The 27,940-nt window shown below is 37.8% G+C and overlaps 1 protein-coding gene and 1 long non-coding RNA gene across 2 annotated transcripts; one reads left to right on the plus strand and one right to left on the minus strand.

Moving 5' to 3' along the window:
* Positions 1-774: 774 nt before the first annotated feature.
* Positions 775-24,673, minus strand: LOC127631369 (sodium channel subunit beta-2-like). Its single transcript, XM_052109468.1, has 6 exons — positions 22,510-24,673; positions 10,309-10,475; positions 9,473-9,683; positions 8,312-8,507; positions 6,848-6,915; positions 775-4,927 (listed from the first exon to the last, which is right to left on the minus strand). Exons 1-5 carry the CDS (start codon positions 22,589-22,591, stop codon positions 6,906-6,908), a joined length of 666 nt encoding a protein of 221 aa, XP_051965428.1. The 5' UTR covers positions 22,592-24,673; the 3' UTR covers positions 775-4,927; positions 6,848-6,905.
* Positions 10,415-26,841, plus strand: LOC127631370 (uncharacterized). Its single transcript, XR_007968947.1, has 3 exons — positions 10,415-10,523; positions 25,584-26,271; positions 26,619-26,841. It is a non-coding gene; the product is annotated as an uncharacterized LOC127631370 (long non-coding RNA).
* Positions 26,842-27,940: the final 1,099 nt, after the last annotated feature.

Genomic DNA, 27,940 nt, shown 5'->3' on the forward strand with positions numbered 1-27,940 from the left:
GAACGTTAGTAGCACTTTAGTACTTAATCTCTAAGGCATGTTTCCCAAAAGCATCGTTATCTCAGTCTGTGCATGTGATGTGAGGTCTAAATTATAAGACACGTAATACAGTATACAGTAACAACGTTATATTAGCCTTCTTTGATAAGCATAATTGTAATGGCAATATAAAATGTTTTATTAAACAGATTATTTAAGGAGACATGTGTAATGTGACGATTTCAAACTTAAATAAATAAGCCTAATAAATAATACAAATTTGGTTAGAGGAGATTAGAGTAAGAGTGCGCAATGAACGATTCCCTCTCTCTCTTCCTACTTTCTCCAATGGATGTTTCAAATTGGCTCGTCTATAGTCTTTTTACAAGGTAGGAACAAATTGATGCATAATGATGCATAACAGCAGTAAGGCTACAAGTACACGGTGCTTTGAACTTTAACCAGATGTTCTATTAATATTTAGTAGGGCTGTCAATCGATTAACATTTTTATAAAAATGAATTACATGGAATCCCGATTAATTAATCGCGATTAATCACATATACAATTATTTGCTGAAAGCCCCTCATATAACAATAATTAAATATATAATGATGAAATAATTATACACAGTTATAGTTATATATTTTGTGTATATATATATATATATATATATATATATATATATATATATATATATATATATAGAATGTAATGTATTTTGATTATCTGAATATTTTGTATATATAAATACAAAATATTCAAATAATCAAAATGCATTACATTCTTGTGGCAGAAGAGTTAATCATTGATAAGACAGCTTTAGAACACAATGTATTGTTTACTACCATATTATTGATCATAAGTCAATCACTGGAATACAGTTCACAGCAATCCATTTCACAAGTGAATTTGTCAATCAGTTCGAGAATTATTATGAGGGCTTGTTTAAGAACCCGTCAATGTACACCTGCGTCAGAAATGCTTGTGTAGCGTCTTGGTTGCGTTGCGTCATCAACATACAATTTTTAGGTCACTATGTCAAGTTAAATATAGTTTAATACTTAGAACACATCTTGAGATCCCTTAGATCAAATTTGCGATCTATCAAATGTTTTGAACGCAGGTTATGGTTTTTCTTCACTGTATAAACTGCGCGTTGCCACACAGCTGAAATTTCAATTACTGCCCTCAGGAGTGAAGAGGTGGTACTACAAGCTTGCATTTCTTAGGAATCTTCCTTATTACTGTCCCCCCGGACCGTAATAAGGATTTCATTGCGATTAATTGCGTTTATTTTTTAACACATTATTTTTTATAAAATTAATCGCACAGAATTAACGTGTTAAATCGACAGCCCTTATATTTAGATACTGTACTGTAGGTCTATGAGTAAGTCAACACTGATGCCAGTCATTTTAATCCTGTTCTTTGTACATTTGTTCAGTTTCCAGCCAAAAAACTTTAGGCTACATGAGAGTCGCTTATGATTCACATTGCGTACATTCACGTTACATTTATTGAATCACTTTCATTAATCTCTATTATTGAGCATCAATACATTTGAAACTCATTATTTCTATAATTCAATTCTGTAATGGTTCATAAATGTCGTCGCTTCGACAAGGTTACAAACAACTTCCATGTTTGTGAGTATTTCCACATTATTTTCATGTTGAGAAGACAACCTCTGGACATATGTGCCAAAGTGATCAGCACCTTTATACCAGACAGCTCCCATAACGAAGCAATTAAGTTCTTTATAACAAGCAATCTACGTGCTGGTTTGGGAAACAGGTGTTACTCAATCAAAATAATGAGTGACGTTCATTAAGATGATTGTAAAATCTAAAGTTGCAATGTTATCAGGAAACCCAGCCCTTGGTTAGTGTAAATTACATTTAACAATGTTCCTTGTTAGTTCATGTTACCTAATGCATTTACTAATGTTAACAAATAGAACATTACTGTATAGAGTGACAATGAGTTTTAATGCCAGCACAAGAAAACGTCTTGGTTACTGGTGTAACCTCCATTCCCTGATGGAGGGAACGAGACATTGTGTCAATGTAGTGACACTAGCGGGTCGAACTTGGGAGCCCCAATCACCTCTGATATTTCAGAAAAGGCCAATGAGATTTGGTGAGTGGAATGTGCATGCCACTCCCCCAGACATACCGGTATAAAAGGAGACAGTTTACATCCACTCATTCAGGTTTGTGTTGAGGAGCCGAGACAGAGTCCTGGCCATTTCAGTGGGTACTTCAGTGTTGTGGCAGGAGGGACACAACGTCTTGTTCCCTCCATCAGGGAACGGAGGTTACAACAGTAACCAAGATGTTCCCTATCTGTCACTCACTTGACGTTGTGTCGAAGTGGTCCCTATAAAAAATGCCACAACTAACTGATCGGTGGTGCAGATGCAGGCAGGCTACCACGTGCCTAGTAACAAGTGCACACAGCCCCATCGTAAACTTCTCAACAAGAGTCTGTGCAAGAAGGCTCACTGGAGGAAATGCATATTTGCTCATTCCTTGGTCAGGGAGTACCATAGTGGTCAGTGGGAGGATTCCTGGGAAGCAAAAAGGTACGTCCGCTGCGCAATTGAGTTTGCCTGGGATGTGAGTGGCCCGCAATGACTTCAGTTGCTGCTATCTCCAAAGGAGGAGATGACAGGCGAGTTGCGACACGTGGCGGGAGCGTATACCACCATGGCGATTTATATATGCTACCGTCGCAATGTTGTCCATCCGGACTAACAAGTGCTTGCCCTTGATCAATGGTCGAAACCTCAGCAAAGCCAGCAATACCGGCAGCAACTCGAGGCAGTTCATATGCCAACGCAGTCGAGATCCTGTCCAGGAGCCCGAGGCTGCGTCCCCGATGCAAACGGTGCCCCAGCCTGACTTGAACACATCTGTTGTGACAACGACATGCCTGGACACTTTTTCTAGGGGAACCTGCCCTTAGAAATGCAAGGTTCATCCAAGGGCTGAATGTGTGGCGACAGATCGGCGTGACAGCCACGCGATACGTACGACGCCACCATGCCCATCTCAGGACTCCAGTCTGAAGCGGTCTCATATGCATCAACCCTAGTGGCGTAACTGCTGCTGAGGATGCAATATGCCCCAGGAGCCTCTGAAATTGTTTCAGTGGGATCGCTGTTCTTCCCCTGAATGACTTCAGGCAATTCATCACCGACTGAGCACGCTGAAGAGCCCAGGGGCACTCACTGCACTTATCTGTGCAAGAAGGGAGAACCCACTGCAAATATGTTGTATATCCAACAGCCTTTTAAACACTCGTAGAGGTTAATGGAATACCCGTGGATTAGCTTTTAACACTGATCGGCTCCGAAGAACAAATCTGAATGAGTAGATGCAAGCTTTTATACCTGAATGTCCGGAGAAGTGGCATGCAAATTCCACTCGCCAATTGTCATTGGCCTTTTCTCAAATATCAGAGGTGTTCGACCCCCTAGTGTCACTACATCTAGTGAGTGACAGTTAGGGAACTGTTATGGGACACATTTAAAATGCAACAACCCCTGACACACGAAAACTTTAGTTTGTAACAAATCTGAGTTTATAATCTTTGTTCGTTCACAAACAGATTATTATCAAATTCAAAATGAAAACAGCAGATTTTTAAGATCTGGAGATAACTCTCTCAACATTTTTAGACTGAGTTTGACAGTGTGCATACAAGTTTCCATAACTTGTGCTTTATTTTTCTTTTTTTTATATGCTTATTATCTTCTATATTTTTAATATCTTTTAATCAGCAGTTTAACATATACTTAACATATACCTGTTTAAACATTTGCTTATTCTTTGCATTATCTGTTATTTGCACAAGCCTATTATTTAAGTGTTTTGGGTTATTTTTTGCCTGTTTCAGAAAGGATTATAAGATACATTTTTAGATTGTATTATCAGATTAAATATGAAGTGCAATTTTAAATGAAATAAAATTAAGTTCACAACTAATACGTTCAAGAAGATCAAGAAAAGAATAAATTACTATCTCCCACATAAAATACCACAACATACATATGTAGCACAATTAATAATACTAGCAATTTATTTTCTGTTTAGGTTTTTGGGGTTTTTATCAACAAATACAAATATTCACCAGCAATTACTGTACTTGCTGTGTTGCACCTGAAATGACCACATTTTTGTGTGAAAGCAAGATTTTTTTGATGTTTGTGCAAACTGATGGATTGTTTTCTGCACTTTATGTGTGCCATATGTAAGAAAATTAGTATGCAATGATTGTACATGTTTTGGAGGTGTGTTACGCAAATTATAGATTTTGAACAATGATGAATGTGTTCCTACCATTTTGGTAGGCACAAGGTATCACTGCTAAATCGTTTTCCATTTTACCAAGTTGATCTTAACAGCATAAATATTAAGTCGCAATAGGAGCAAACTGGCACAATGAAAAGGCACACACACATACATACAAACACACTTGAGAGGAAGTTAAGGGCAGTGATTTCCAAAAATCTGTCAAAAATTATAAACAGCAGTTGGTTAAAAACACTTTGGCAGTTGTAAGGAGAACTTTGTGTGCTTCTTCAATTTTAATAACACTTAAAAATTATTCCTTTAGAAAATTTTCAGCAGAAATACTGGATGGCTAATCCATTGGCAGTAGTTGGAGAAAAAATACATTTAGTGAGTAAGAAAAAAGGTGTGGACCCAATAAAAGGTCAGTATGCTACTGTAATTACCACATTAACCTGATATATTGAGTAACCCTTTGTTATTTGTCATCAATGACAGGACATCATGGCACTGTGGCAGGGGTCCTCCAAAAATTACATTTTTGATGGCTACACAAAATAATTGAGCCTTTAGGAATGTTGAATGAGACATTTACAGGACGAAGCGTCAAACAACTTGTACATATCTTCAGGCAGGAGATTCATACATTTCTGTAAGGTATAAGAAAGAAAGGTTATGGGAGAATGGCTACAGATCAAGAGGGCAAACAAAACAAAAGAAACAAAACAAAAAAACACTAGAGTAACTGCCACTAGGGTTGGGCAATATTACTTAAAGAAAGCTAGAAAGTTAGCCTCAGTATCCTTTTACTTTCATTTTATAGAGAGAAAAAAAGATGCCATACATAAAAGTGAATGGATATCAAGGCCAATATTCTGGAAAACATCTCAGTTTGTGTTCCATGAAAAAAAAATAAAAAATATTAAAAAAAATAAAAAGGCTAATTAAATGATAATATTTTAAACCTTTTAACTATCCCTCTGAAATATCATGAAATTAATGTCAGAATGCAAAAAAAAAATGGTAACCCAGGATTAATTTTAAGAAAAAGGCACATTCCTTCAACTGAAAGTGAGGTCTAAAAGTGACATTATGTCGCAAAACAATGAGAGAGTGAAAGAGAAGAGGCTAGAGATTGACCGATATTGGATTTCGCCGATACCGGTAACTAAGGTATTGGAAGAAAGCCAATAAACAATTAACCGGCCAATTGTTTTTAAAATCTATCTTTTAAATCTGTTAAATGTTCTTAGTCTTTCCTGTGATGGGTGCCCCATAAAGATGCAACAACAGTCTAAATAGATTGAAATCCCAGGTTTTGTATTGTGCAACTAAAATACATATAATAACCAGAAAAAAAGAGATTGGTGCAGTACTTTAACCTGTAAACAAGCAGGGACTCTCATTTTGAAATGTCTGTGCCCTAGCTGTTCACATAAAACAGATAAGAAAAAAACTGTGCACCCTTACAATCACCTACAACTGTTACAATATAAACACTATGGGCTCTTTTCCATGAGTGCGCAAAGCACAGCAAACGTACGCTAATCCAATTCTTGTGAGAGCGCAAATTCTTAGTGCAATTTTCGTGCCAGCGCAAAGCGCAAGTGGGCAGGAGTGTTTGCTATTTTCCAGAGAAAAAGGTCATTGCGCTAAGACGATTGTATTGGTATTTTTCCACCTGTTGTCATAAAGTGATTTTTCAGTCACTGTAAAAGGTGCCGGTAAAAGAAGTTGGAGGAGGATAACATGTTTGGATTTGATATATGATTTGTTTTGGACCATTTAATTATTTTGATTATATTTTTATTTCGTTTTATGTGTAATTTGAATTTAGAAATATTTTTGGTTTTATTTTTTCGTGTTTTAATAAATTAATTTAATTGTTCAAAATCAAAATAGACCGGTAGAAGTGAAGTGCGTACCGATAGAAATATCGCAGTTAATTCTAGCCATGTTTTGTGTGTACGCAGATGGAAATTATTAATAATACTTACATTCCCTATAATTTAAAGTAGCATCCATCCAAATCCTGATGAAAATAACATATTCTAAGCATGTAAAAGGTAATGTAAAAGTGTCCATATTTCTATTCTTATAATTCATTACATCCATCCATTTACACTACAAACTTCTTAGGAATGTGCTGTCTTTGTTTATATTGTTGGTGCTTGACAGGGAATGGACTGTAAAATAGGACCCATTAGCACATTGTGCGAGCAATATCGCCAAACCCACTTGCACCTAGACATAGCACATGCTTGCACGAAACTACAAAAAACTTTATGGCCATGCCCACTGACTTTGCGCTTATGGCGTAGCTCTGTACTTTATGCTAGCGCTCTTAAAATAGGCCCCCAGTAAACATTGTCATATAAAAAATTGGAGCAGTAATTAATTGTATTTGTTTAATCAGCAAAAACAAAAAGAAATCAGTTGACAGTTAGTAGAGGCAAGATCAAAAACAAGGACATTGATGAACGTGGACAGAAAGAAAACAACTTGAAATGGACACTGTTAACAACAGTCAAATGACCACTGAGATACAACAGTCATCATTTGAGTTTTACCTGACATTGAAAGAAGGGGCTCCACCAACCACTAGTCCTCCAAGACAAAGCAATCAGGTTAGAGTTGTCTGTTTCAATAGAAGCACACAAAAATAAAAAGGGGAGAGTTCACACTGAAATCTTGTATCTGATTTCTAGTTAGCTGCATCATGTTATAATGGTCTGATTACAGAGAAGAAACACTCAAATAAAGCATAATTTACGATGGAATAAGCAAAAAAAATAAATTGCTCCTGTGTGAACAAAAGCACCATAGGTGAACGAAGCTTGCGTTTATACCATTTGTGGTGTCATTATAAAATTACTTTGTTGAGGATGCTGTCTTGGAAGGATGTCTACTCTTGGGTGGACGATGTTACATTGGTGTAACATTGTTTTTACAATAAGCTTGGAGAGACAGTGTCAAAGTTATACATTTTTAGCATTGAGAAATTTCACCAAACGAACAACTAAGCAGAACAAAAACGTCAGTGCATTTCCAACATGATCACATGTGAAATCGACATGTGTCATTTTTTATTATAAATTTTTGCATCAGTTCAAATGTGTACACCTTCCCCTGTGGCACTACTGATAGTGTGTGTACAGACATGGGTTCTGGCCCAATGGAAACCAAAAAATAATTCACCTAAACCAAGGTGAGCATGATTCAGATGTAGATTTTTTGCTCTAAAATGACATTTCTACTCCACTGATGGTTAGGTTTAGGCTTGGGGTTTGGGTTAGGGAGTAAGGTTGATAAATATTCATTCCAGTTGACTATATTGCATAATTTACAAAAAAAAAAAAAAAAAAAAATGCTTGCTGAGAAACTTGCCATGGACATTGTGGACATTTTACCTCAACAACACTTCCAGATTCGGCCACATGGGGAAGTGGTTTGAAATGTCACTAAACAGTTAAGTTTCAGCTGCAGAACTTTCAACCTCTTGCTGAAGTGTGCCCAAACTGGCATTTCGTTAGAATTTTAAGGCAAACTAAAAGAAGCCTGTTCGCCAAGTAAATCTAGATAAACCTTAAAGGTGCACTCAGAAACATTTTGCTTGTGTCATATTGGACTTACAGTGACACCTAGTGGTGTGGATGCAGCGTCATTCAAAATCAATACTTTTCAGTTACAGATGCCATTGGAGAAATTGACTATTCACAATCAGCCATGATTAATTTAACTCAAGAGTGAAAGTGTCCAATACATAGACGATTACTGCGATTAAGCGAGTAGTATTCAGCTGGTCGTGTGATTCTAAAATGCCAACCCCCATGAGGGTGCCCCTGCCTCACGTAGAATAAAACGGCTTTTAAAAGGTAACTGATTTGACTAGAGTCCTCATCTCATGTGAGTGGTTATGGTTTTATACATAGGTTTCAAAACTTAAATTAATTTCTTTAGGAGTAAAAACTTTTTAATGGGGAAAAAATGACAGTGTGCACCTTCAAGAAAGAAAGACAAAAATATGTTCCTACTTTGTCGCTTCTTCTGTGCCTCCTTCTCCATCTGCTTTGCCTTCTTCCTCCATCTTCTGCTCATCTGAGATCAGCTCCTGGTTCTTGTGTCTGCGAATACACTTCACCACCACCATAGACAGAATCAGCAGAGCAAGAATGCCCCCCACAGATGCCCCAATGGCCACAGCTATGGTCGAGTCTCTTGGTGGAGGTACTGCATGGATCAAGAGAGTAAAAGAATGAAAGATACTAACAACATTGTTCACTGGGAAAGCACATGCTTCAATTGCAGTAAACAAACCAGGAACTATTCTTCTAACCTCAGGTAAAGAGCTGTAGTTCCAACCACTCAACTTTGCAATGCTGTTTGCAAATTTTAGTTTGGAACTACATTTTCGTAAAACACCACATCGTTGAAATATGTTGGTAACAATGGAACTTGCGACCATAGAAAGCTAACAATGCTTTTGGGAAACGCAGCCCTGCCGGATGGCGGAAATGTGCCTTAATTAACCTACAAAAATGTCCTCCTGCTCATCAGTGTCATGTGCAATTGGTTAACTCAGTCTGAGTTACCGATTCTCTTGCAACTTTCGAGAAACATCTAAAGACACATCTCTTCTGTGAGCAATTGACCCAATCCTACTAATGCACTCTTCTTTCTAAAAAAAAGAAATAATTCAATTTATTCTTTTACCATCATCTCTACATTTGGCTCTGCATGTACTTCTCTTGAGTAAATCTGAAACTTTGAATTGCAGCACTTCGTACTGCCACATTAGGATAATTCGCTTTCATTATATTCTTCATATGTTACTTTGGCTAAAAGCATCTGAAAACTGAATAAATGTAAATGTTAGAAAAAAGGATTTACCTTGAAGAGATAGCTTTTAATGCTTGTCACTTTTTTGTGTTGTGTATTGTTACGACACGGTGTAACACTTTATGCCTTTCACTTTTCAACTTAACTTAATTTATTCCTTTGTGCTGAACTGTGAAAACTATCCTTGGAGTTATTTCCACTCTATATGATTTTTTCTCAACATTAATTCTAATCATGGACTTAACAAAGCCTGTATCAAGGAAACTCCATTCATCTTGGACTGTCCTGAAGTAACTCTGGTTGAAAGGCACAAAAACGTTTGTTTTCCAGATTCTCAGCTCATGCTGAGGCCTTACATTCAGTCAGGACGAACAACTGGATGATGCCTTGTCCCTGAATGCGGTCTGGAGGGTTGCGCACATAGCAGTTGTAGATGCCCTCATCGGTCGACTGAACATCCAAGAGAGTGATGGACAGATCGTTCTTCTCCAGTTTCCCAGAAAACACAACCCGGTCTCCAAATCGGTTTGACTTCAGGGGTGTTATCCTGTTCTTATAGGTCATAAACTGGAAAAATAAGACATTTTAGAAGGAATGTAGATTGAGAGAAGAATAGACTAAAAGTGATTTATGTAGTTATCATTTAAAGACCTCGTGAAATGAGTTGATGAACACAGATTTTATTCCATCATTGGCATATTTCCTATTGAAACATGAAGTTTGAGTTTAACATTGGATGTTGCTTTGTTAAAATAACTGATAACTTTAGTTTATATCATAGCCATAAACCATGATTTGACAATTGTCCTTGCTAGTCGGAGACAGGTGCTATTAGTAGGAGGGAAACTCTCATTCTAGACAACAATTTATCAGACAAAAAAAGCCCCTGAGTGAAAGATGAATCATCAACATTTTGGTCTGTTTTCCCAAAAGAGAACAAATGAAAAATGTAACTTCATATATTAATTTGGTCAACTTTTAGGAGTACACTAGAATATAGATTGCCTCAAAGCTAACAGATACAGACTTAAACATTTAAAAGATATGGAGTCTTTAAACATTTACACTTATAATGGCATCACTTCAAATCAACTGTACAATTACTGACATTGCCTTGTGATAATCAGCTGTAAGATGAATTTTACAGGTCACAAAATATATTTAACATGTTTAGTCTTTGTTGTTCTCTCACCATCTCATGTGTGCTATTGCTTGTCTCCTGATAGGTCCAGTTCATGGCAAACTTGCTGGGATCTAGTTTGTAGCATGAGGTGAACACACAGGGGATTCTGACCTCAGTGCCATTGAGAGCGTTGATCTGTGGTGGCACCAGCACGTCCATGGAAGAGACTGGGCAGGCTACAAAATATGAAAATATACACATGTCTTATTCCTGCCATCTGACTGGTGAGACACTATAAAGTACATGATTTGTCTTGTGTAAAGGAAAATGCCTTTATCATGACAACTGTATTATAAGAGGCCCAAAGCCCCATAGCTTAAGTTTAAGTTAACTCTTCTCAATAGTTTATTGAACACTGAAACCATTTCTGTCACTAGCAACATGAAAGGGAATTGCAAAAAGTGACAACTGTTTTCAAAGTGGTTTCCCAAATACTCTGCCTGTCTTGGTAGTCCCGACCCAAACAGTGTTTACACTTCTGAGAATTTTGGCTATGTACTGTTAGTGTTAGTATGTTAGTGGTTAAAAATGATCTTTCAGATAATCAATTATTTGATTAGATCCACATGTTTGGTTGAACTGAATGCAAATGCTGCAGTACCTTAATGTGAAAATTGTTAAAGGGACCATGACATGAGCAGGAGTGTAAATTAATGAATTGCAAATACTCGTGACTGTAATTAAGTAGTTTTTCTAAGGAATTGTACTTTTTAAATAGTTAAATTTTTTATACTTTTATTGAGTACATTTTAAAATACTGTAACTGTACTTTTACTGTGCTATTTTCCCTCTGTCTGTGTTTGCTACATCCCTGTCATGATTTTATTTTTATCCATCAACATGATTGGCTAGGAAGAGTCTCGTGGCTCCCATCAAATCAAATCATGCTAACAAAACTTGAACAGCAGCAGTAGACCTGCTTACTAGATTCTCTACATCTCTAACGTAGCCTGTAAATTAGCTATCACTTAGATTATTGGGCTGCTGTGAGAGATTTATGCAATATTAGCAATTGGGCTGGGCGATAAAAAGTTCACGATATTTATCGAAAAAAACTTTCTCGAAATTGTTGGAAAAACTTTTGAGTCATTTTCTATATTTAGCCTTTGCTCAACATCTAGACCAGGAGTGCTCATTACGATGATCGCAATAGTAAGACCACTGGTTGATCTTGAAACTACAAAATGATTGTGAATATAAAAGATTGACTTTTTATTTCCTAGCTTCTGTAGCCGCCTGCTGTTTGACTGTGGCTAGCGTTTGTGCACTTTACATGCGCGTGTGTTCCAAGAGCACTTGAGCAAATGCAGATACACAGCTAAACGGTCAGAAACACTTCAAAATTCCTCCAAAATGCCAGTCTTGGCGAGATATTAATGTAAACATAGTCAGTTATGTCTAAAGTGAACATAAACAGTGGGACAAAAAAAATTATTTGTATCAAAAGGTCAGACTTGAAGGGTATTCAAGTCTACTGTTTTAAAAGAGAACGTGGCTCAGCCCATTTGTGAGAAAATATGCATTGATGCATTTGTGAGAAAATCAAGACTGTGGATGAGAAAATTGTGCCAAAAGTCATGTGAGAGTTGAGTTTTCATTTGCGAAGTGGATTGTATTTGTTTGCAAAATGTTCTATTTGTTTGTTTAGTTTTGGCACAAATCTGGTTCCATAATTTTCCCCCCTAACATTACATTTTCACTCCACTGATGGTTAGGTTTAGGTTTGAGGTTTGGGCTTAGGGGTACAATTGATAAATAATGCATTCCTCTTCACTGTATTACAGCCAGTACTAACCCCACTGTGGACATTACACCCGGACAATTAAGCTTACATGTGCCCATACACCAAACTACAATTCTCCCATTTGGTTTCGAATTTCAGTAAGTCCAATTTTAGCTAAAGAAAATTCAACCTACTGTTTCTGATTTCACTATGAGATCAGTCAGCTCTTGTTATAGATGTCAAAGACAGTGTCTAATCAAACTCAACAGTATTTGGCTACAAATTCATCTGTCACTTGGTAGAAGCTAGTCAAATTAGCCTGATGCCAATATGGACGGGTTGTGTGACACAAGATAAAAGAACACAGTACATTTAATACAGGCTTACTATCAACAAGGATAACCAAGATAAACAAGGCCAAACAATGTGTTCTGTGCTGTGAATTTCTGATCATCAAAAGTCAAGAGACATTTAGAAACGCAACACTCAATCTATGAAGACAATTTATAACTAAAAAGTTCCTATTCTGATGTTTGCATATTATTGGGCTTATGCAGTTTATGGCGATATTACATTATCAATACATTACAATGTTTGATTATAACATTTTTGTCCTGACCTGAATCAAAACCAGTGGACAACCACTAGCATTTCAGCATGAATTTGTATGTCTGTGAAGTAAGAGTGTGTGTGCAAGTGTGTCCAACAGGAATATTTATTTTCTCTGGCTCTGCACCATTTCACCCTCTGCAGTCAGTAGTTTTGTGTTTCTGGACAAGTTCCCACTACCACTGCAGTTATGCTTTATCAGCCGGGCTCACTGCAGTAGTAGCAGTAACTTCGTCACACCCTCCCTCCCATCCCATCCCATCCCATCTCTACCACCCACCCCCCAAAGTGCTGCAGTTTAGTCTGACCCCCTCCCTCTAGAAAAATCAAGTGTCCTAATGTAGAGATTGAAAGAACTACAGCTGCTAGGTACCGAGAAGTATTAGAGAACAGACTGACATTGCAAAACACACAAAAACTCATGTGAACATATGTGAATACCTAAAGTCCACATTATAGCTAGAATATGCATGTCATATCACATTTCATAAGAAATCTGCATATATCACATGTGATTAGGTCACCGTATCCTGCTTAGTCTCTCAAATTGGGCTGAAATTTACATACACAGTGAGAGACGCATGTTCAGCATAAATGCATACACTCAAAAACACACACACAAACAAACAAACAAACACACACACACACACACACACACACACACACACACACACACACACACACACACACACACAAGCAGAGTCAGCACTCAGCTGGGTGTGTTACTCAATACAGGCATCACGTCAATGTTGTCGCCACCCAGCCTTTTACATTCATGTATATTTAGTTCATTTCTCTCTGTGCTCTGTGCCGCAGCAGGGATTTCAAATGTATTTTACGTATTCCATGCACTTTCCATCTTTGAATTAATGCATGTTCCTCTAAACTGGGTCAGCAAATTATAGGCTCATTTTTGTAGTTAGACTTCATATTTGCAAACTATCTAGCATGACGGGTGGTTTAATTTGAGCATGAAAATAAGTGGTCCAACTACAGCCCTGTGTCAGCAGTACAAGGGGGTCCAGTGATACATACTGTATGTTCCAATAGCTATAGAGTGCTGTAGGCATAAAATACTGCAGTGTTGCTCCCTTTCTCTTCCTTCTCTCTCTCTCACAACAAACCCTGACAAACCCCATCCCTACCCTCCCTGCACTTTCTCTGTCCTTTTTTTCTGTTCTCAAGGTTACAGCAAAATGGAGTTGTGGCCATGGTACATTGTAAACCTGCTTCAATTATACAGTATAGACATTCAAAAAAAACTTAAATCACTCTTTCTTTTTTAAATACAGAGGGGAGAACTTACTAAACAGTTTGGCCACTTTTGCACACAGTATTTACATTTTATTTACATGGCAGATGCCTTTTGTCCAAAGCAACTAATAGTTTGTATATGTAGATTTTATTAAACAGTTTAATGAGTTTGAGTATTCCCTAGGGATTGAACCTATGACCTTGGCATTGCCACCGCTATGCTACCAGCTGAGCTGGAGAAACACATTTCTGCATGAAAACATGCGTGTTATTTACTAACCACATGCAATCTAGTTTAACAAGACACAATCTGTGCCGGTATAGGCATGCATATTTATACAAAGTAATTCTCATCCTTTCTAGTGCAAAACTGCTAACTTTTGTGTAAATAAGGCTTATAGTTTGCACCTTATTTAGAGAAGGCAGCACTTTTTGACTAACCCAATTAAAGTTGAGCCGAAGAAAGGATGTGGTAAATATAATTTTATTTAATATGATGTTTGTGTGCATTTTGTATTCATCATGGCAGCAGTAATTCATCAATTAAAGGAGAAGAGCATTATAAGCGGGCATATGTCCAGACTCATGTGAAAAGTGTATTATCAGCATTTTGAATAGCTGATTCAGGAGTCTGGATAACAGTGAAGTGATGCTGTACAGTCCTGCTAAATTATGCCAGATCATGACAGTCTCCTGCATTTTTCCCAAATGAGTACTCAGTTTTGGCTTGGTGGGGATTGGGGAATTGTGCTATACAAATTGCATTCAGAACTAATATTCAGGATGTGTTTATGCCACTATATGATTTGCATGATTACCAAATGCAGTATAGAGTGCGTGAAAATAAAACAACTCTATTAACGGGCACAATTCATTCTTGGTAAATTCCCCCAAATGTGTTACATCTCTGAAAAAGATCTAGATGCTGGTAAAATATCCTCTCTTTCTCTGTGTCTTCCTCTCTCTGGACAACATATAGAAGGCACTATTATCTTTCCTTATTATGTTTAAACCTCAATACTCTGACTATTACAGACCAGAAAGCTTCTCTCTGTGGCATAATGCTGCATACTGGAACATAATAGTGTATAACGTTGTACATTTATTTTTCGAAAGTGAATAGTGTAAGGTTGTTAAAAGCATAGTAACAGCAACACATTTGCGTGTCAATGCATTACAAAAATGTGTGTGTGCATATGTGTGCGCCTGATGACTGAGATGTTCCATATTACATTTTGTACAGCGACTGAGTAGCATGAGTCAAAACAAGCATCTGTTTTGAACCGGCCCCGCCCCCCTCCGCTCCACACTCCTCCCGGCGTTATCTCGGGCATCCCTCCTCCTTCCCGGGTTTCGGCACCAATGTAACACTGTTAAGGATGGGCAAGGAGGAGGCGAGAACCGGCTTGATGATATAAATAATAGTTTTAATGATAAACTTAAAAGACAACATAAACACACACATGACGGACATGCCCGTAATTCTCTCTCCCTCGAACCATCATCACCGGCCGCCTTTATCCCTCGCGCGCCTCATCAGGCCGATTGGGGACCGGGCGCGCGATATTCCGACCCGGCCCCGCCCCCCTCCGCTCCACTGTTATTACAGCTTCATTTAATCTTTTGATCCACAAGTTAAAATAAGGCAAGTAATCTAAAACAACCAAAATATGCTGCAGCAATTTCAATATAACAGAAATCTGCCATATATGGATTTGCTGCAGGTCTTATAGTTTCTGTCTTTGTCTAATTTATATACTTGTTTAATTTATTTATTAACTTGTTTCTTTATTCCACTTGTTTGTGAACTCATCAAAGCTGGGTTCTGTAGAGGACGAAAAGTTAAAATAGTTAAAAAACTATTATTAAGTAGTGATCTAGTTATTCTAGGTTTAATATAATTCTAGTCAATGTTCCACTCCTTTACTGAATATTGCCCTCTAGTGCCTTTCTAGAAAAACTGCATTTTATCCAACTTGAATGTAATTTTACCAGTCTTGGCTGAGATAAGAAGATTCTTCTTCTGCAAACTTCTTCATGTTTCAGTCTAACAAGTAACTAGTTGTTAAGTGAGGACTATACCAAAAGGATTATGAGAAAGTAGGGCAACTGCCTGCTGTTGAAATAAATAATCCTTATGACATGCAACAGCAACAGTCTCATGAGGACAAATCAAACACCCTCAAGTGATAAATGGACCGTTTCCCCCAAAGAGAATGTGTATGTCTGATTATAGTTAATAAGTTAACTTGTAGGAGCACACTTGCCTATAGATGCCCTAAAAGCTATATAAATAGCATGGACTTAAAGGGAAAGTTCACCCAAAAATAAAAATTCTCTCATCATTTACTCGCCCTCATGTCATCGCAGATGTGTAAGACTTTCAGTCTTCTGCTGAACATAAACAAAGATTTTTAGAAGAATATCTCAGCTCTGTTGTTCCTCACAATGCAAATAGATTTTGGCCAGAACTCAAAAGGTCCAAAAAGGATATTAAAGCAGCATAAACATAATCCATACAACTCCAGTGGTCCACCATTGACCAGTTGGTGGCTGAATGTGAAAGTCACTTCCACACCAGAATATAGAAGTGAAAGTATATAATTTACAGTAAATAAGGATTTAAATATTGATCTGTTTCTCACCCACACCAATCGTATCAATTCTGAAGACATAGATTAAACCACTCGAGTCATATAGAATACTTTTATACAGCTTTTATGTCCTTTAGGACCTTCAGAGTTTGGGTCACCATTTACTTGCACTGCAGGACCTACAGAGCTGAAATATTCTCCTAAAAAATTCTGTAGGGTAGTTTGAAGAAAGTCTTACACATCTGAGGTAGCATGTTGGTGAGTAAATGATGAGAAAATTTCATTTTGGAGTAAACTATTCCTTTTATTAAAATAGACATAGACTAAAAACCATGGGGCTTTAAATTAAGCTAGTTTGCTATTTTATTTATTTTATCATTTTAATGTATGCATTTAATTAATGTTGGAAATGTTCACTTCCATGTCTATTGTAAATGCAGTGCTTTGCTGCACATTGTAACACAAATTTATAACACCTTTAACTATTGTGTAACAATGTGCAGCAAAGCACTGCATTTCCAATGTTTAATTTCTGTACAATTTGTATCACAGAAGTGGGCAATTCACACCAAGTCACAAACAGGACGGAAAATTCCGGCCCAAATTCACAGAAATTCCACACATTAAAATAGTTTCCTAAAACTGTAATAATTGAAACTCAATTAATTTATTTAGGGTGTGTTCCTACTTGTAGTTCAGTTCGCTTGGTTCGGACCAAAAATGAAACTGATACATTTAGTCCTGGTTCGCTTAGTGTTCACATTGGCATTTACAAAATCAAAGGCAGGTCACAACCTGATTGGACAGGTTTTATAGTGTATATTTTGCGACGGAACTTGCCGAACATCCAAAACAATGCTGGCTGCTGGGCTAAATGTGCTCGTTGGATTTGTGTATATATTTGGTGGTATTTTTACCAGCTGAGAACAAACGAAGAGCTATCAAAATGTGCAAAGGAGTCAAAACAGCACCAGGAATTCCTCCGTTGCACACACAAATGAAGATATGCTGCATGGACGGCTGACGGCGGTTCAGATCCCTGTACCGAATTGTAATGGGCAACATAGTTCCCATGATGAGAAGAACAAGATATGCTTGAGGTCAGTATTAAAGGCAAATTACTTCCTGTTATTGGTCCGTTTAGACGTCTTTGGTCCATGCTGTGTTCATATATCAGTCGAACAGAGTCCGTTTGGAAGCGAACAGAGTTTGTTTGGAAGCGAACCGAGACCCACTATTCAGGGGGTCTCAGTCCCCTTGTTTAGTGCGCACCAAGGTTCGGATGGCAGCGTTCACACTTGTTCAAATGAACCGCACTAACAGAGCAATCGCACCAGAGTTCGTTTTAATTGAACCAAACCTACCAAGTGTGAACATATAGAGTAAATGATACAGTGACCTGCTCATGATACTACGGAAAGAGATACTGGTCACCATCTAATGGTGTAATCTATTACTATGGTGTAATAAATGCAACCTATAGAAAACTTCACTGAACAAGTCAGTGTGCAAATCAATTTATTTATTTATTTTCTTTCCAAAATATTTGCATCGCTGGTGTCAGTCAACACCTCTGCTACTTTTGTTTTGACAACCAGACTGAGACTGACTGGAAGTAATTTAAAGGTGCACTCAGTAACTTTTGTCTTTGTGTCATCTTGGACTTACACTGTCTCCAAGCAGCTTGGATGCAGCATCATTTAAAATCAGTAGTTTTAATTTTAGATGCCATTGTGAAAATTTTGTATTCACAGATAGCCATGATTATTTTAATCAGTCAATGGAAAGTGTCAAATAATAGGGTGGTTATTGAGATTAAGCGAGTAGTATTCGGCTGGTCATGTGATTCTAACATGGCCGCCCCCATATGCGGACCCTCTCCATGTATAATTAAACAGCTTTCATAAGGTTACTGATATGACTGGAGTCTTCATTTTGATGTGAGTGGTCATGATTTCATACATATATTGCAAAATTACAATTCCGGTCTTTAGGAGTTAAACTTTTTTAATGAGGAAGAAATTACTGAGTGCACCTTTAACCATGTCCCCAATGGCGTTCCACACTGCCGCTGATACGAATGCGTGATGGCGCTTATGGCAAGCCGTTTTAATATGGCGTTATTTCCCTGTCAAATGTCGAGAGCGCATTATTGTAGCGCGAAAGTACATTAATGTTATGCGCGATCGCGAATCCCTCTGCTCGCGCGCGGAATATAATGCGCCGACGCGAATCCCTCTGCTTCGCATGGAACTGGGCGCGCTCTCAGATACACGCTGCTCTTGAAAGAATTTTCTCTGCGTCGCTCAGAGAATATGCCTGCACTTAAAGCGTGTTCATTGCAATCGCGAATCTCTCCTCTTCAGCTTAAAGTAAGCGTGTTTGTGCTTAGACTGTGTCCCGTGCGTTCGCGCATGCCCAAGTACTCTTCTCTTCGATTTCTTTCTCTTTGCTCTCGGCATAAACACTGTCAAAGCGGCAACAACCAATCAGAAAAGGCTTCAACGACTGACCAATGAAAACGCGACATCGTACATGGAATCTTATTGGTTGATATTGAACCGCACATGTTCATGTGTTCAATCAAGACGATTCAATTCAATCAAGACGAGCGAGATGGATCCGCAGAATCGACGATCTCAGGTAAACAGTTTTATTTGTTTTGATGTTAAATATGTCAAATGTATCTTAGAAATGTCTGGGAAGAGGGCGATTGGATTATTTTACATATAAATGACCTAGACTGTCAACCACATTCATACTACAGGCGCTATGCCCATTGTAGTGAGATTTTTGAGCCAAATAGATTTGAAAGCCGATTCCAAAAGGCAAAAATAATATTTTACGTCTGATAATTAACACATTGTCTCGTGCAATCACACCAGTGATTAAACATTAAGTACGTAGCGAGATCAACTGCTAAATTCAAATCTGAAAAAAGACTTGGGGGGGAAAGATAAGGTGGCAACATGCCCCCGTAAAATTATGTAGTCCTATATCTATTATGGCTGTCACGAATGAAGTGATGTGAAATGAAAAGTGTCATCTGCAATAGATTTTCTTTATCGCGGATTGCAGCGTTGAGTGTTATAACGTTAATCAATCACCCACTTTCTGTTGAGCTTAATTAATGCAGTTTGGCCAATCAGAGGCATTTTGATTAAAGGACAAGTTCGGTATTTTACACTTAAAGCCCTGTTTTAAGATCGTTTCTGATGAAATGGAACGGTTAAGATTAAAATTTGGACCAAGGCATCATAAAACCAACGCACATGGCACCCTTTAGCGTCAATATGAGACGCAGATATATATGGGCCAGAAGGCCTCCTAGTGGTCTAACCCTAACCAATCTTTCAATCTTAACCGTTCTATTTCATCCGAAACGATCTTAAAACAGGGCTTTAAGTGTAAAATACCGAACTTGTCCTTTAATCAAAATGCCTCTGATTGGCCAAACTGCATTAATTAAGCTCAACAGAAAGTGGGTGATTGATTAACGTTATAACACTCAACGCTGCAATCCGCGATAAAGAAAATCTATTGCAGATGACACTTTTCATTTCACATCACTTCATTCGTGACAGCCATAATAGATATAGGACTAGCATAATTTTACGGGGCATGTTGCCACCTTATCTTTCCCTCCCCAAGTCTTTTTTCAGATTTGAATTTAGCAGTTGATCTCGCTACGCATTCTAATGTTTAATCACTGGTGTGATTGCACGAGACAATGTGTTAATTATCAGACGTAAAATATTATTTTTGCCTTTTGGAATCGGCTTTCAAATCTATTTGGCTCAAAAATCTCACTACAATGGGCATAGCGCCTGTAGTATGAATGTGGTTGACAGTCTAGGTCATTTATATGTAAAATAATCCAATCGCCCTCTTCCCAGACATTTCTAAGATACATTTGACATATTTAACATCAAAACAAATAAAACTGTTTACCTGAGATCGTCGATTCTGCGGATCCATCTCGGCTCGTCTTGATTGAATTGAATCGTCTTGATTGAACACATGAACATGTGCGGTTCAATATCAACCAATAAGATTCCATGTACGATGTCGCGTTTTCATTGGTCAGTCGTTGAAGCCTTTTCTGATTGGTTGTTGCCGCTTTGACAGCGTTTATGCCAAGAGCAAAGAGAAAGAAATCGAAGAGAAGAGTACTTGGGCATCGCGAACGCACGGGACACAGTCTAAGCACAAACACGCTTACTTTAAGCTGAAGAGGAGAGATTCGCGATTGCAATGAACACGTTTTAAGTGCAGGCATATTCTCTGAGCGAGCGCAGAGAAAATTCTTTCAAGAGCAGCGTCTATCTGAGAGCGCACCAGTTCCAGCTGCGAGCAGAGGGATTCAGCTCGGCGATTATATTCATGCGAGCAGCAGAGGGATTCACGGCCACAGATAACATTAATGTACTTTCGCGCTACAATAATGCGCTCTCGACATTTGACAGGGAAATAACGCCATATTTTAACTTTTATTCATTTCCAGGATATGAATTCTTGATATCAACAATTCAATTTTCACTAGTTAAAATTATAGTTATTGATATCAGGAATTCGATATCTACTAGTAACAATGACAATTTTTTTATATCAGAAATTACATTTCCACTAGTAACAATGCTAATTCTTGATATCAACAATTACATTTTCACTAGTGAAATGTCACCATGCTGCCATTCAAAATCAATTGTTGATATCAATAATTGATTTCTTACTTGTTGAAATTCCAATTTCACATATCAGAAATACAATTTGTACTAGTAAAAACACAATTCAATTGCCAATAGTTGAAATGTCTATTTTGATATCAACAACTGAATTGCTACTAGTGACAATGTTCATTTCTTATATCATGAATGTGATTGTTACTAGTAAGAAAGCCATTTTAGATATCTGAAATTATGTTGATATCATAAATACATTTTCAGATATCAAAATTAAAATTTTTACTAGTAGCAATTCAATTGTTGATATCTAGAATAGACATTTTTACTAGTAACCATGTAATTCTTGATATCAAGAATAGACATTTCAACTAGTGACAATTGAATTGTTGTAATCAAAAATAAAGGTTTTTACTAGTACAAATTGTATTTCTGATATGTGAAATTGGAATTTCAACAAGTAAGAAATCAATTCTTGATATTAACAATTGATTTTGAATGGCAGCATGGTGACATTTCACTAGTGAAATAACAATGACAGATATCAAGAATTATAGTTTTTCTAGTTGAAATACAAGTCTTGATATCTAGAATGACCATTTTAACTAGTAAAAATGTAATTGTTGTTATCAAGAATTAACATTTTTACTAGTGGAAATGTAATTTCTGATATCAGAAATTGCCATTGTTACTAGTAGATATCGAATTCCTGATATCAATAACTATCATTTTAACTAGTGAAAATGTAATTGTTGATATCAAGATTCCAGTGTATTGTTGTACACTGGAAGCTCCTGTCACCAAGACAAATTCCTTGAATGTGTAAGCATACTTGGCAATAAAGCTGATTCTGATTCTGAAGAATTAATATCCTGGAAATGAATAAAAGTTAAAACGGCTTGCCATAGGCGCTCACACTATTGCAACACATACAGCGCAGTGATGATGCTGATGGCCGATTACAATAACAAGATATCAAACATTAAATTCAAAGCAACTGACACAAGACCAGTAATAATAATGTCTGTTCAGAAAATCACCATCAAACGCTACGGTGTAATGACATAGCTCAGCCTATATTAGCATGATTTCCAGTTATGCTTAACATTAACAGGTAGTAAGGCCTGATTACGAACACATCTGTTCGGCTTGCATTGTGAAATGGCATCAAATGCGTCTACACCCATTTTAATGATGCTCATACAGTATTAAACATATTTTTAGCTATTACGATGCGCACACCCTCTTTTACCCCTCACACACAAACACACCGCGAAAAATTATTTGAAATTTTAATTATGGGTTTTATTTATTTATTTTTTCCATAGCAGAAGCTGTTTTTACTTACCCACAAACATCACCAATGCTACACAGGATAACTTGAAAGCTGACGTCCGCTGCATTTCCGCAGATTGTAATAAAACGGGCATTTTGGTCGCTGAAACTTAATTAATCGAAAAATAATAATAAACGAATTCCGTTTGTGATCGTTTTCTGCGCTACAATTATAAATAAAGCACGGAATATGTTTTTATTTTGATCTGTGATATGGCTGGCAGTGTCTGTAGCAGGATAACTGGTTGATATTATGGTTGCAGTTCGTGGAAGTCAACTGTGCATGAATGGCAGATTGTTCAAACGAACCATATTGCAATATTATGATTTAACAAACAAAAGCAACCACATAATGCAATATTACATTACTAAAGAGAAAACTTCGTAATGTATCTGCATTGCATTTCCTACTTAATTCAGGGTAGACCGAATTTTGTTAAAGAAAATCCGTGCGGCCGTTGCCGCTAAACAATTAAAGAAAAACACCAGCTAGCAGTAGGACCACCTCTCATCTCCTCACTAATGTACATCAAAGTACACTGGTGAGACATCAGCTACAAGAACAAAAACAAGCATGGAATAGGGTTGGTGTTGCTCATGTTTAAAAAAATGATGATGCTGCCTATTTAAAATATAATAAACTCTGTTCCAAAAACTAGTAATCTACCTCGCTTTATATTATCTACATTTAGGCAGCTGCTTCTAAAGCAGCTAATTCTGATGCCTACTGTTTGGAACAGCCAATGAATTGGGAGCACAGCTACGGTGCCTAAAAGTGTTGCCTAGGTAGGCAGCTCACTTGGACAGAGTGGGCATAGTAATCGAATCTGTCATACTGACTGAGACAGAACCACTTTTCCACTTTTAGCATAGTGTGCACATTTATTTTGCTACCTCTTCAAACAAAGAGACAATGGGTCAGTTAGAATAAGTAGCAATTTCATGCTGATGAGAAGTCATTGAGAAGATAAAGAGGAAAATTCGAGTGGCTGAAGCTCAGCAAGCTAAGTGCAATAACTAAACTGCATTGACCACTGTTGACACCTGACAGATGATCGGAGAGTCACAAGAGGACAAAAAGAAAACAAAATAATCATAATGATACCATCAAATGCAAATGGTTAGTGGGCAAATAACTTCCATATACAGTATACACTGTATAACCAACAAACATTTTAGGTTAAAATGTATATTTTATTTACATTTATTTATAACAAAGAGATGGTTGTTGACTTTAGGAGAGCACAAGGTGAACACACTCCGCTGAACATCGACGGCTCCTCTGTGGAGATCGTCAAGAGCACCAAATTTCTTGGTGTTCACTTGGCGGAGAACCTCACCTGGTCCCTCAACACCAGCTCTATCACCAAGAAAGCCCAGCAGCGTCTCTACTTTCTTCGAGGCTGAGGAAAGCACATCTCCCAACCCCCATCCTCACTACATTCTATAGAGGGACTATTGAGAGCATCCTGAGCAGCTGCATCACTGCCTGGTTTGGGACTTGCACCGTTTCGGACCACAAAGCCCTGCAGAGGATAGTGAGGACAGCTGAGAAGATCATTGGCGTCTCTCTTCCCTCCATCAAAGACATTTACAAAAAACACTGTATCCGCAAAGCAACCAGCATTGTGGACGACCCCACACACCCCTCACACAAACTCTTTACCCTCCTCCCGTCTGGCAAGAGGTACCGAAGCATTCGGGCCCTCACGGCCAGACTGTGTAACAGCTTCTTCCCCCAAGCCATCAGACTTCTCAGTACTCAGAGACTGGTTTGACACACACACACACGTGTCCTGAGTTGCACTTTAATTACTGTCACTTTATAGCTGTCTGCTACCTCAAAAACTGCTATGTGCATAGAACATTATCTCATAGTATGTTATGTTTACATTTTTAGAAACTGTAATCTTTTTGCACTACTGAGTACTGGTCGGCGCTGCACTGTCTATTGTCCTGTTCATTGTCAGTAATTTGTTGTACTGTCCTGTACTTTTTGCACATGTTTGCACGTGCACTTTATATAGGTATATATAGGTAGTTTATATAGGTATTTTATTTCGTTGTGTAGTCTCATGTGGTCCTATGTTGGTCCTTTGTTGTTTTTATGTAGCACCATGGTCCTGGAGGAACGTTGTCTCGTTTTGCTGTGTACTGTACTAACTGTATATGGTTGAAACGACAATAAAAACCACTTGACTTATTTTTATTTTTTTATACAAATGTTTCATGTAATCTCTGTTAATATAGTCATAAAAGCTGCATGCATAATAACTATGCATTATTTTATTATAATGCAATTATTTAAATCATTTTCAATGGAGCATAGCATGTCACACTGCAGAATATGTAAACTTCCCATAAATTCTGACTGTCGGAATAGTTTACAAACGCACTGTTGCAATATAATGCATTGTAATTTGTTTATGCATTATAAGGGATAATGTAAATTGAGCTGGTAATAATAAAATAAAAAAACAAACAAACAATACAATAAAAATCAGTTTATACAAAACCTGATGCAAAGCTTGTACATTATCACATGTTTTACACAGCAACTGTACTTACCAAGTAAATGAATAAATGGCTATTAAATATTGATTTGAGTTAAAAACATTTTATTTCATGAGAAGAACAAGACCATAAGAGTGATACGGGGGACATGAAACTAGCGCAGTTAAAGTATGTAGGAAATTGGTTGCTTGGGACAACGGTCAATTGACGTAGGTATTATAAATATATATATTTTTTATAACAAAAATGTAACTGCATTCCAATCATAATCAAATATTAAAAACAGCTCTGTAATAAATAGCATTATATGTTTTATTTGATGACTCACACAACATCAATGTGTCAATGTGACTTCTGAATTTATCACAACAGACACATTACATTTTAAATGTAATACTGCCCAAAAATACTGATTAAAAAAAACCTTATTTGCAATGTATATCACAACCTAATGTAAAACAGCATAATAGGAACTAATGCCTCGAGCCCCTTTATTCACAATAACTGCCACAATAATTGCTTTCAGTCTCTTCTTTTTAAATAATTAATGACTCTGTGTGTGTTTGTTATTAGTCCTGCACCAAGCGATCATGAGCTGGTCTCGAACAACACGGGCAAATGTGAGTTCAATGGGAAGAGACAGGTTCCTCATCCTCCTGCTGCCAATCAAGAAGGAAGATGTCTGTTCAGTCTAGCCTTGACAGCAGTGTTCGGTGTGAACGGGAATCCATGCTGCTTTCAACGATTGATGATACACAGACACACATACAAAAGACAATTTACTTGTGCACAAATTTATTCTATACTTAGTGGTTGTAATCTAGCCTACACATGCAGTGGTGTTTGCTTATACTGTACACACCACCTCAATCTAACAATGCAGAAGACACACAAAAATTGTGCATTCACTTATTTGATATCATGCATTTTCTCTATTAATGATACTTTTGTTTACCATAGTGACATAGATGTTGTCTTCATTTGGCGTGGTTTGAATAGTGCACGTCTCCCAGAACAGGCATAGAACTGAATCTGACCTGAGTTATGAGACACAAGCAAGCTTAAAAGGCAATTTTCAAAACCTAATGTACACAACCAGCTACAGCAGTGCTTTTCTGTCTTATGTACATCCATAGCCCCATCAATAAGGCTTAAGGTGCCCTTCATTGACAAAAAATGTGTTCAACAGAAGAAAGTATACGTTTGAAGCAACAAGAGGGTGAAGACAGAATTTTCATTTTTAGGTGAACTATCCCTTAAAGTTCCCCATGGAATACACATACACCTGATTTGGGAGTAACTGAAACAACAAATCTAAACATGCCTGAATGAAACTTCTATGCCAGGGGAGGGAACTCATTTGAGGTAGGTGGCAACATTGGCTAGAATATCACATTATGGTGGGCTGAGCCATTAGGCTACATCTGGGATTGTAGCTTTATTGCAATTGTTTGTTCCTCACATCTAATTAGATATATAACAGTCAGCGCTGGTGGAAAGCCCTAAGACAGAAGAGCCAATGTGTCCACCCACTATATACCACATTGAAAACTAACAAGTTAAAATTAAATGTAACACTTTATTTATCACACAAAATGGAATTTTAAGGTAGATTTACATAAACTTTAACAACCTTAATAGGCACATAATAGGCTACCACAGCAAGCACACATGGAGTATGAAATTGATACAAGAGCAGACCTGTCATTTCACCACATCACACTGAAATTTAAATTTAAAAGTACTTACATTTTAAGAGTTTTGAACCTATCTTAAGTCCATTAAGTGCAATTTAAATGTATCTTTCTGAAATATTTCACAGTTTATCAAAGACAATGGGACTTTTAATAAACTGTATTAATACATTTTGATCATTGGACAGCCATCTGTAAACTATTTCAGAGGATAAAAAATCTCTTTGAAATCAAGAGGCAGTCTCCGACATATGCGCATGCGACGTGAGGTCTACAAATAATACAGTATAACATTATATTAGCCTTCTTTGATAAGCATAATTGTAATGGCAATATAAAGATAACATTTTCTTATTAAACTGATTTTTAAGAAGACAAATATGAGTAATGTGACCATTTACATTTAAATAAATATGCCAAAAAAAATTATTAAAATGTGGTTAACAAAGAAGATTAGAGTGAGAGTGATAAATGATTGATTCTCTCTCTCTCTTCCTCCTATTCTTCCTTCCTCCAATGGCTGGTTCAGATCAGCTTGTTTTACGTTCAGCGTTTTATGAATGGTTCATGTTCTCAGTATGAGAACATAGCCATGGCAACGTTGCGGTCACGGCCAAAACCACTTAAGCCACCCCCCGCATCACTCCTTCTTCCCACGGGATTAAGGATGACCTGGCTGGCGATGAAGGCGATTTGGGTATGGCGACTGGCTCGGTTTCGCCGGGTAAATCCCCACAAACCACCCGCCCACCAGCACGCTCGCTTGCTTCTGTCTGAGCTAGGGATGAGTGTGTTTCGCGGCAGGCATGCATTCTCCCTTGAGCCCCCAGAATTGGATGACGACATCGCCGCTGCATTGGAGAGTGTCACAGCAGCGTCTGATGCTGATGACTCATCTGGGCTGCCACCTTCGGGTCTGCTCGCCCAGTCTGAGGCTGACGCGCGAATGTCCGCTATGCTTTCGCGGGCCGCCATGTGTGCGAGGATCATCCAGTACTCCCCTCCAAGGCCTGTAGGATGATGTCGTCACTGACTTCGAAAGCCCTGCAGCGCCACTGGACAGGCCGCCAACGCCCTGCAGGCCATGGCTCTCCTGCAAGTCCACCAAGCCAAGGCACTTAAATATATGCACTTGGGTAATCCTGACCCCAACGTGCCATAGGAACTGCGCTCTGCCACCGACCTTGCTCTCAGAGCCACGAAGGTCACAGTGCAGGCACTCGGGCAGGCGATGTC

Source organism: Xyrauchen texanus, chromosome 38, assembly GCF_025860055.1.
Source record: "Xyrauchen texanus isolate HMW12.3.18 chromosome 38, RBS_HiC_50CHRs, whole genome shotgun sequence".
NCBI classification, from domain to species: Eukaryota; Metazoa; Chordata; class Actinopteri; order Cypriniformes; family Catostomidae; genus Xyrauchen; species Xyrauchen texanus.

Coding starts and splice junctions, on each gene's coding strand:
- LOC127631369 (XM_052109468.1), bottom strand. CDS start 22,591: ATGCCCGTTTTATTACAATCTGCGGAAATGCAGCGGACGTCAGCTTTC. Junction 10,476..22,509: donor AGCATTGGTGATGTTTGTGG/GTAAGTAAAAAC, acceptor CATATTTTGTAG/CCTGCCCAGTCTCTTCCATG. Junction 9,684..10,308: donor GCAATAGCACACATGAGATG/GTGAGAGAACAA, acceptor TTATTTTTCCAG/TTTATGACCTATAAGAACAG.